The sequence below is a fragment of the Mytilus galloprovincialis genome, chromosome 1 (assembly GCF_965363235.1).
Source record: "Mytilus galloprovincialis chromosome 1, xbMytGall1.hap1.1, whole genome shotgun sequence".
NCBI classification, from domain to species: Eukaryota; Metazoa; Mollusca; class Bivalvia; order Mytilida; family Mytilidae; genus Mytilus; species Mytilus galloprovincialis.
The window spans coordinates 77732358-77743223 of NC_134838.1; the positions used below are offsets into that span (position 1 = coordinate 77732358).

A 10866-nucleotide genomic window follows, 5' to 3' on the forward strand; every position below is an offset into this window, starting at 1 on the left:
TAACTGAATATTTATTCCAAAAGTTTACCATTACTAAGAGCTTTCAAAATGATTTTAAGAACCAAAAGAATTTTATAATTATCTTGAATAATAAAAAAGTTACAAATGTATGACGATTTAAAGTTAATACCCGCACCTTTATGCATTTTTTTCCTACCAAAACAAAAACACAGGTGACCTGTGACGTCATGGCGAACATTCCTATAATAGACGTATTTACACTTTCGTCCACCATTGCACAAAATCATACAGGATTCCGCAAAATTTTGTGTCACAAAATAAAATGTTTGACGCCATAATTTAAAAGTGATTGTCGAGTGACATCAAAAGGTTATTCGAAGACAATTCTTGGGGTCATTCGGAGCAGAATTCCAGGTGTAAATTCAACTATAGTACCCTGGGTACGTTTATAACAATTTTAGTTACCCAGGGTACAGTTATACATTCAAATAGTACCCAGGGTACTTAGATATAGTACCCAGGATGACAATGACCCCTTCAGCCTTACTTTTCAATACCATACATCAAGGAAGTATATTTAAAGTCAGTGAAACATTAAAAAGTCCTTGCAAACATGTACATTATTTGACAGTAATAGGAACCCCAGATGACCTTGTTGCCACTAAAATGTTTAAGGCGAGAATTTATTGCGGTGGTTCCGCATTCAATATCAGGTTTACTCTCTGCAGTGGGACCCCTGATTTATTTTGGGTTATTTTGGTTATGCAAGGTACACCCCCCCCCCCCAAAAAAAAAAAATTATAGAGTAACTGTACGTGGAGTCGTACACTTAAAAACTGTTAGCAATTGACCCCTTAACTGAGTTGTCAAAGATAAAACTTTTGTATTTGAGCAATAGAGTATTATGAAGAGTTGTAAAGGGTCATAGTTTTACATGTCACGTGTGCCTCGTTTTGAAATTATACAACAAAACATAAATAAGATATGGCCATCTGCAGGCTAAAATCGGCACTTCTCATATAGTAATAATTTTTAAAATCGCCTCATTACACGTAATTTGTATAGAAATAATGTGAACATCACAACTGACCAGTTTTTGCCTGCTGGTTTGCTTACTGGTGTCAGAAAAACAAGCCAGATTGCCATTTTTGCATTATTTCCTGGTAAACAATGGTAAACGAAATCAAGCAAACCAGTAAAATAGCACGTGCAAAATCACAATTCTTTATTCAGTAACTACTTAAATTTGTTTGTCTTACAACATTTATCAATTGCATCAAGTTTCTTCAATATAACGTTGCCCTCTTTGTTGTTTTTGGGAGAAAACTGTGTTTTCCTATTTTTCCAATTTAGGTGCATGCGTACTAACTTTTATTTGTGGTTATTTATATTATTTTACCGTAATTATTTACACTATACTGTTAAATCTGAGGCAAAATAAACCTTTTGAAAGGCAAAAATGTTTATTTATCATAGGTAACGTGAAGAGCAATATTTTCCGGGTTTACGACTCCACGCTCTTTTTCTTCAGGATTTCTAGGGTTCAATAAATCAGCTTGCATTAAGAAATGCCAGTCCCCATATTTAAAAACCAAAACAAAAACAAAAATCATAAAATACCCGTCCATTTACCAACACATGATCAAATAAAATCACTGGGCCTATAAATGTCTCAAAAGTGTACGACTCCACGTCCGGTCACTCTACATGTTAGCTATATGTATGTCATGATTAACTCAGTGGCGGATCCAGGGGGGGGGGGTTCCGGGGGTGCGCACCCCCCCTTTATTTTTGCCGATCAATGCATTTGTATCGGGACATATGTTTTGCACCCCCCCCTTTGCCCTGGGTGCCCTGGGTTAGCACACCCCCCCCCTTTCGAAAATTCCTGCATCCGCCCCTGTAACTAGTGTCTTTACTGAAGTTCTATAAAAACTTTCGTGTCTATTAACTTACCATCTCTTAAAAACTTTAATACACATTCTCTTAAAAGTTCAACTATACGGTCTCTTGAACCATTAAATTTCTTGTTTTCACGGTACAAATTTTCCACAACTTCTACAATGGCGTCGCACCAGAACCATGCAAAAGGCACCGCTAGTCCTACGTCATATTTGATGTCTAAGTCTGAAAATGTTACCGGATAAGCAGCATCACAAGTTTTTATTTCTATGCTCGAAAACAGACTTCCTAAAACTGAGCCTGAGGAATTTCGATTTCGGTAATCAAAATGTTTCCGGAGAATGTCTCCAGGTGTAATGATAAGTCGTTATCCTAAGGCTATTTTTTTCTTATTTTTTCTGTACACTTAGCTTTCATTTTTTATTACCATGCATTGTCAAGCTTAGTAACTCATAATTATTTGTCAGTAACTAAATGTACGATGCTGTCCCATACTGAACCTTCTGACCTTGTTTGTTTACATTTAAATTTCAATGGCGTCAAAATCACGTGATGTCAATTCGTTCTACCCAATCAAATTGCTCTACTGTCAATTAGGGGATTTTCCAGTCTACGGCAATTACGTTATTTCTTTGTGGGATATTGCTTCAAAATAGTTTGCAATAATTTTCGGTTTTATTCCACAGGAAGACTCTTTTTTTGCCATCCATTTTGACATCAGTGGAATTCTGTATGAATATTTATCTACAGTCATGATGGTCAGAATATCGATCTTTTTATAATGAATAAAAAGAAAATTCTATGAAAAATAAATGTAAATTATTTTTCATTAACCTACTCTATATTCCTGTACAAAATTATGGCATGGGCATCGTTTTTTCAATTAGCTTTCCTTTCATTTTGGTTGGGCTTTTTTCGCGGGAAAATCGCGAAAGACGTAAGGAGCATGTCATTTTAAAATTCCTAAAAATACGATTTGCTTGACCTGTATTGCCTGCCACAAGATTGATGACGCTGAATGGAATGTACACAAAGCAATGGAGGCCGGAAGTGGGATTTTGTGAAGTTCTAGAATGTTTTTAGACATTCGGAAGTCGGGATTGAAACGGGCATTAGAAATTTGGCATTTTTTAGCAATAATTGAGAACAACAATGAAAACTTACCTTCAGAAATGTTTTTTTATTCCAAAGTGCAGAAAAAACGTATTCTACATTGTTTTTCTACGCCGGAAGTAGCGTAGTGACGTCAATGCGGAGTTTCCCCGTGTGTTAAGTTCAAACACAAATACCTAACGAACTGACAAGATGAACGATTTTAGACTACGGTAGGATCTTCCATTGCGTTATCTGATTATGTGCCCCTGTATGTATGTTCCGTATCTCCCTCCTTTAGTAGGAGGAATCCGGGTCCGTTCGCGCCCATTCACGTTCGCACCCACTCATGTTCGCCCCCTTTTACTTTCGCACCCTACATGTTCGCGCCCAATTTTCATTGGTTTTGTGTTTAATAACTTTGTCATTAAGTTTTGGCAAGTGTATTCTTATAAGTATATTTGTTGTCATTGTTTCAAAATAAAGTGAGACAGCATTTTATTTTGTTGTTGAATAAATTTTAATCATGTTTTTGATAGTGTATTGTTAAAAATAACAATTTGTAAATAAAGTGGGTTTCTGTCAACGTTTTATTTTGTGTTGAATAACTCTTAATTATGGTTTGGTTAGTGTATTGCTATAAATTTGTTTCATTGACTTGTTTCAAAATAAAGTGAGATTCTGACTACGTTTTTTTTTTTGTGTGCTGAATAAATTTTATCATGTTTTGGTTATAATAGTGTATTGCTATATTTTATTGTTTCATTGTTTCAGATCAAAGGGACCAAGCTGTTAAAAACAATTATCTTTTGTGTTTTTTAATTAAAATCTTCAATGTTTTACTCATTCCAAGCTAAATACATTCAGTATTTACACCAAAGCAATTTAAAACAACAATCATGATTTTCCAATTATTCAACTGGAATTTGATTAAAATTGGGCGCGAACGTGTAGAGTGCGAACGGACCTTGGGTGCGAACGTGCGAGGTGCGAACATGTAGGGTGCGAAAATGTATTGGGCGCGAACGGACCTGATACCTAGTAGGAGCACCACCATGGGTTATGGTGTAAAAAGGAAGACATTTAACACACTGTATCGATACAGATTTAATGTGAGCATTTGCCTATCCAGTTTCCCAGCCTGGCCGTGACGGGTCTTACTACCAGAAAGTTAACCTTCCCCAAAACAATAAGTACAATGTAATAAAGCATACGAACACACCCACTCACCTGACTCGCTCATCCTCAAAAATATAAAAAATGCATATTATAAAAAAAACATTATATACAAAATAAAGGATAAGGTCACCCCGGATGCCCCTGATTTTTGGTAAAGGTCAACCTCTACCAAAACAACCAATCATCTTTTGTCATAGAAAAGTAGTCCTTAATAAATAAAATAGTCCCACTTTGACTTTGCATATATGCCACGGAGTCAAATTACAGGCCTTAAGATATAGGCGAGTGTAATATTTGAAAAAGACGTCTAGTTAAGGACTTTAATGCACCCACCTAACACACGGCTAATTTTTTTTTTTAAATGAAAGAATAATGATTAAACTTTGATTTTTCAAGTGCCCGGTCGTCACAAAATCGTACGGTGCAGTTTTTGTAAAATTGACGTTTATTTCAGAAATTAGTTGAAAATTATAAAATTACGACATGTTTTTCAAGCAAAGGAAATTAGTCGTATCTCTTCTTTTAGACAGAATAATTAAGTGAATTAGATTCTTAAAATAATGAAAAACAATATTTACAACTGTAAGTCCGCATGCTTTTGCATTCCTTCTAAATATTTGACATTTTGTACGAAAATTTTCATAATCCCGACCTTTTCGGATCTACAATTAAATTGTTATTAAATGTTTTTGCACTCTATCCGTTTTAGATCACACCAAATTACTCATCAGTTATCGTTTTTTTCATTCAAGATCAAGACTTTATCTCAACATTTCTTAAAATTACAAATTTCTGTAATTTTATGATGTTAGGTAAAATCACTATAATTTCCGGAATCCCTTATCTATTTCGTTATCGTTTTTTACTGAATATATTAGTCGATTTCCGTGTACTTAATAGTGCTTTTAGAGTACGATAAATCATATTTAAACGGTTCTATTTCTAACTTAAACTTCAGTGTAGCTTAAATAGATATAAATTCGTCCGAAATAAAGATCAAATCAAAGTAAAACATAGTTTTTGAGTTCTGTAGAATTCACCCCTTTCTAAATAAGGAATCGTATCGGAAAATTGTAGAAAATCTTCCGAGTCGTGTCAAATTTTCACAGTCCAGTTCACAATGAAACCCTTCCTTTGCTAAAAAGCAAAAAACACTATATAGATACATTTATTGACACAGATGCATAGTCTGTCATATATTTACTACATAGAAACTATGTAGTTAAACACTTAAATGAAGATACAGTTGTATTGCCGCAGTGGGAAAACGAAAAGATGAAGTTTACAGAAGACTGGTCGATGAATATGAAAAACATGAAAACATCCCATTTGAAAATACAAAATATCATAAGAGTTGCTATAAATATTTCAAAAGTAAGCACAACCTATCATCTTCTGTTTTGTCTGTACAAAGACTTTGTACTACATGTACCAATTCTACCGACCAATAGATCTTCTCATATATCAACTCATTCTGATTTGTCTGTTTGTATATTTTGCAAATGTATAAAGCCTATAAGCAAGTTACACAACTTCATAAGGTATCCTCTGAGGAGCAAACTCAAGCTGTATTGAGTGTTACTACATATATCTCCTACAATGATCTGATTTGCAAAATAACTCATGATAATTTTACTATTAATTCTTTATACCATCGAGCTTGCATCGCTAAATATTTGCTACAAAATTTGAAATCAGAAATTAAAGAGCTATTTAGTTCTGAACATAAAACAGCTTTTACTAACATTTCGACGATTAAAGATGACGTGCCTATACACAAGGAAGTATTCTGGTTAACAACTTTAATTACTTGATCCGTTAACCGGGCTTAATTTCTGCCCGAGGATCGCCGCCGAGAAAACTACACAACATATTATCAGCTTCAACAAAAACTAAAAAAACATGGTCAATTTATAGTTACATGTATCTATAGCTTCAACAAGGCGAAGGTGCATCCAATATTGTATACAGTAGCTCTATAATTTTGTCTTATGCCGTAATGACGGAAAAATTACCCGTTTAAAATGACTGAGATATTCGGTCTGTAAAATTTGAAGATGTGAGCAGTGACTGCGAAACTGGTTGCAAGCACTTAGTGCAGCTACTTTACGGAAGCAGATATAGGGTAAAGTTGTAATCCAATCAGATGAATATCCATTATCTAAAAACATTTCACTAGTTTATTCAATTGAAATTATGCCACCTGCTTTAAAAACAGTTCTGTGTTGTCTTTTGGATGATGGCACATCTGCGGCAGTTAATAAAGCGTACGATATTCCTATTGACAAAGTTCTTAGATGTATGGCTTTAGTAGTATGTATATTATCTATAAATATTTTTTTAACTCTTTTTCATTTAGGTTTATCACTACAAATGCACCGTATTTATGGACACACCTTTGTTAACTATTAACAAGTTTGACTGATCAGGAGATTTGAAACAATGAAAATGGGGCATACATTCTACATGGCATTATTTTTTTTCTGGGGGTTAAAATTTTATCCAAGACAATGTCGACCTAACTACAGAAACAATAAAAGATCTCCGTATGACTTTGGTTGGCTAAAAGGCAACATCGGTCCGGTATGATGTCATCCAACTTTCTACAAGATTTGATCTGTTCACGCACTGGTATAGGTATAGGGGGAGGGTTGAGATGTCCAAAAACATGTTTAACCCCGCCGCAATTTTGCGCCTGTCCCAAGTCAGGAGCATCGTGCCTTTCTTAGTTTTGTATGATTTTTTATTTTTACTTCTTGAGTATATTTCGAAGCTTAGTATGACGTCCATTATCATTTCAAAGTAGTACATTTTTGTTTAGGGGCCAGCTGAAGAACGCCTCCGGGTTTTGGAGTTTCTTGCTGCATTGACGACCCATTGGTGGTTTTTGGCCGTTGCCTGCTTTTTAGCGGGTTGGTGTCTCTTTGACAAATCCCTCATGTCCATTCCAAATTTTTAATTCAATCTGTATATAGTAGATCTTGTGTCCGTTTTGAGCAAAACCTCTGCTGTACTGATATATGCCCATGCCAAGGAAGTTGTCTTTGTATGGATATGTTGACCGATAAGAATGATGAGATTACAAGTTAAAATGAAGCTATGATATTCCGATATCGCAATATTCCGACACCTAAACGGTCCAACATCCCATTGGTCCGACGTTTCGATCACGGGATTTTAACATTAAAAAGCCAAATATAAGGTTCAATATTAGGATAGTCTTGTCATCGGTTTGAAGCGGTGAAACAAGATTAAAAAAAAAAGTAATACTTAGTGCCAAAGTAGCCGAACGTCATCACTAGCGTAATTTAAAAAGAGTACAAACTACTTTGTCAAGTGTTGTTTGATTAATTATATATCTCAAGATACACGGCGGCCGACTGAAGTAAAATCAAACACATTTTGACGTACAATGAGTGATCATATTTTCCTTGTGATGTTTTATATTAAAATTGTCAATTTGTTGATATAAATATACCAGTAGCACTTTACTCATTTTAGTTATGTTTGTTAGTACTCTTATCATATCTGATTAAGTGATGTATGAGTTGTTAATGTCTGTGTCATTTTGGTCTTTTGTGGATAGTTGTCTCATTGGCAATCGTACCACATCTTCTTTTTTTATATATCAACATATTGCACTACAATAATAAAAGAAAATCTGCCCTATGGTTGTCTGATCTTGAAGCGGTAGGTAGGCTTTCAATCTAACAGGAGACCATACGCTTCCTCAATTTTAATAAACAGCTCATCGTGGAACTTTTCTAAACATTTAAAAATACGTCATATGGTATATTTTCCACTTGCTTCAAATATTTTGTTTCAGATTATTTATATCAAATTTGCAGATAAATATGTTTGTAAATACGTGCAATCAAATGATATGGAGGTATTATATGATTTAGATAATGCAAGGGCGACTACAGATACATTTGTGTGACTTAAAAACGGGATATTTAGAAAGTACACATTCTTAGCTTTCTAGTGATATATAATTTAGCCGTGTGTTAGGTAGGTGCATTAAAAATGTAAATTTGGCTCTCATATCACTCGCCTATTTCACGTTTTGTACATATACTATAGTAAACGCATAACAATACGCACATTAAAATTCAGTTCAAGAGAAGTCTGAGTTTGATGTCAGAAGATGTATAGTCTTTTCATATCACCAACCCATTATTCCCTATAAATAAGAAGATGCAGTATGAGTGCTAATGAGACAACTCTCCATCCTGTTCTTTTTATCTTTTTACTCTATTCTATAATATTGTAGTGCGTTTTCCCCCAACACCCTTGTAGCACAAACTTTAAAAGGCCCAAGCCTGACAAAATATAGTACAATTCAGAAGAAAAACCAACAGATTCATTTATTCTTAAAACACTTCATGAAAAAAATATGACAGGCAATAATTAACCAACCACAACTACTGCATTACAGGGGTTAAACATGTATGTGATCACTCCATATTCCTCTAGACATTGTAGGCATATAAAACATATCTGAAATACGAATGAAAATATGCCTTTAAGGTTGTCAAGTGAACTTACTATACAAATGTTATAAATATATCTAATTATCTCAATGATAAGCTTCACGTATTAGTGGCAGCTGATATCTTATAATGCATTTCAATATAGAATGAAATTCAAAACAGTGTAGCTGTGGCCATTGATTGACACATTAAATTCATCCATTGACTGGGACAATTTAGCTGAACGTTTGTATGTAACGACCACTGCTCACTTTGTACTTTTTAAAGACACTTTAACTATGGGGTCACCAAAGGTTTTCAACACATAAATAAAGTAATTCGAAAAATTAATCAGAAATAACACGATGTTTTGATTTATATATATTATATAAATCAAAACATAAAGGTTATTCCTGATTAATTTTTCGAACTATTTTATAATTAAAGGCGTTAAGAAACCTTTGGTGACCCCACAGTTTAAATGTCTATCGTAGGTACGTCGTGAAAAGTGGTCGTTACAGACAAACGTTCACGTAAATTGTCCCAGTCAATGGATGAATTTAATGTGTCAATCAATGGCCACAGCTACACTGTTTTGAATTTCATTCCATTTTTCCTGCTTTTGATTTTTATAAATTGTAAAATTTGTTTATTTTATTTACCATGTTTACAGTTCTGATAATGATTTAAATTTTTCAAATGCAACACGAGCTACAGTCAAAAGAGAAAAATGTTTCCACCTTTAAAAAAAAATAGGCATCGGTTGGGTCTGGTGTTTTTATGCGTGCCTAACTGATAATGTTTGTTTTAATATATAAATAGATATTGATATATAATAGAATGGGTTTTCAATTTCAATTTTAACAATTTCAAGCTGTGTTGAGCAATATTTTTTAAAATATCCTTTCCTAACGTACCTAATTAAATAAACCATGCTAACAAAAAGTCTTTTTAGTGTTTTCTATATTATTTTCGTCAACATTCATTTGCACACAAACATCTATATATGTACGTTAACAACCATCCATGTGTTCCATCTACACGCATTTCCTTCCTAAATGATGTTTTGACAATTACCTATTACGTAACCTAACTCAAGACAGACATGTAGAAATTTTGGCAGGTTTATTACCTCCCATTGAGTTAATCACTCTAACCATAGGACTATTTTACGTATTGCTATTTTACTGTAAATATTAGATGGAAATAATTATCAAATCTGCACAAAGCACACAAAACATTTAACACAACGTCAAACGACATGCAGAACTAGTATACGACTGCTCCCAGTTCGTAAAAACTATATCAAAGCTATTTACGACTACAGTCATAACACTCTCAGACTTAAATATCAATTCTTTATATCTATTAATCCAAACAAAACAGGGGGAAGCGATACAAAACGACATTTCTATGGGACTTTCTTTCTATTAAATTAAACAAAATCTTTGCGAAAAGAAAATGCATATGTACATGATGTTTATATTGTGAAACACACTTTTAGACCGCTTTTGCTTCATCAAACCAAATTACTCCCATCTGAAGACATATTCTAGATCTGCCCCAGACATCGAAAATTCTAAATTTTCTATTAGAATAGACATAATTATATTATGATATGGTCTATGCTCATTTGAACATTGGTAGGCATTATTTTTGGCATTTTTGTATACCTCGATATCAAAATGTAACTTAGTCATCAACAAATAGTTCGATACTGTGGCCGATGTCGTCAAATGCATGTGTTTGCAATATAGTAAATGTTGAGCCTTAATTACTTTAACGTTTACCTATTACATCATATTATCCTATAATGTCCTCTTTTATAACTTTCATCTAAAGAAAAAGATTACCACCAAAACACGCACCTCTCAACAAGATAAACTTGATAAAATTGAAAATGCTTTTTAAATATAATATTTGTGTTTATTCAATGCTGAAAACAGTGTTTAATCAGTTATAAAAGCTATTTGTTTGAATTCTTATTCGGTATACCATATGATCATGCTAATGTAAAAAGAAATACCTGGCATGCGGTATCAATTTCATTTTATGTTAACACAAAAGGGAAATTGCCATTGATGATGGCAAACCAAGATGAATACGAAATTTTGTTTTAATAACTAATCTCAAGAAAGATGCTAAAACAATAGTGAATCATACTATTATGTAAGCGATATATACCGTTTTTTAAAATAACAACGATAGAACACTGTTTTTTTTTCTCCATTAAATCCGTAATTGTTTTTAAAAAAAAGAA

The 10866-nt window shown here is 33.6% G+C and overlaps 1 protein-coding gene across 1 annotated transcript in view; it reads right to left on the reverse strand.

Moving 5' to 3' along the window:
• Positions 1-4198, reverse strand: part of LOC143050786 (uncharacterized) — a 33079-nt gene extending 28881 nt beyond the window's left edge. The window contains exons 1-2 of the mRNA XM_076224155.1: positions 4186-4198; positions 1918-2208 (exon numbers count right to left, since the gene is read on the reverse strand). Of these exons, the coding sequence (XP_076080270.1) occupies positions 1918-2208; positions 4186-4198 (304 nt within the window). The remainder of the gene's footprint in view (positions 1-1917; positions 2209-4185) is intronic.
• Between the last annotated feature and the right edge of the window lie 6668 nt (positions 4199-10866).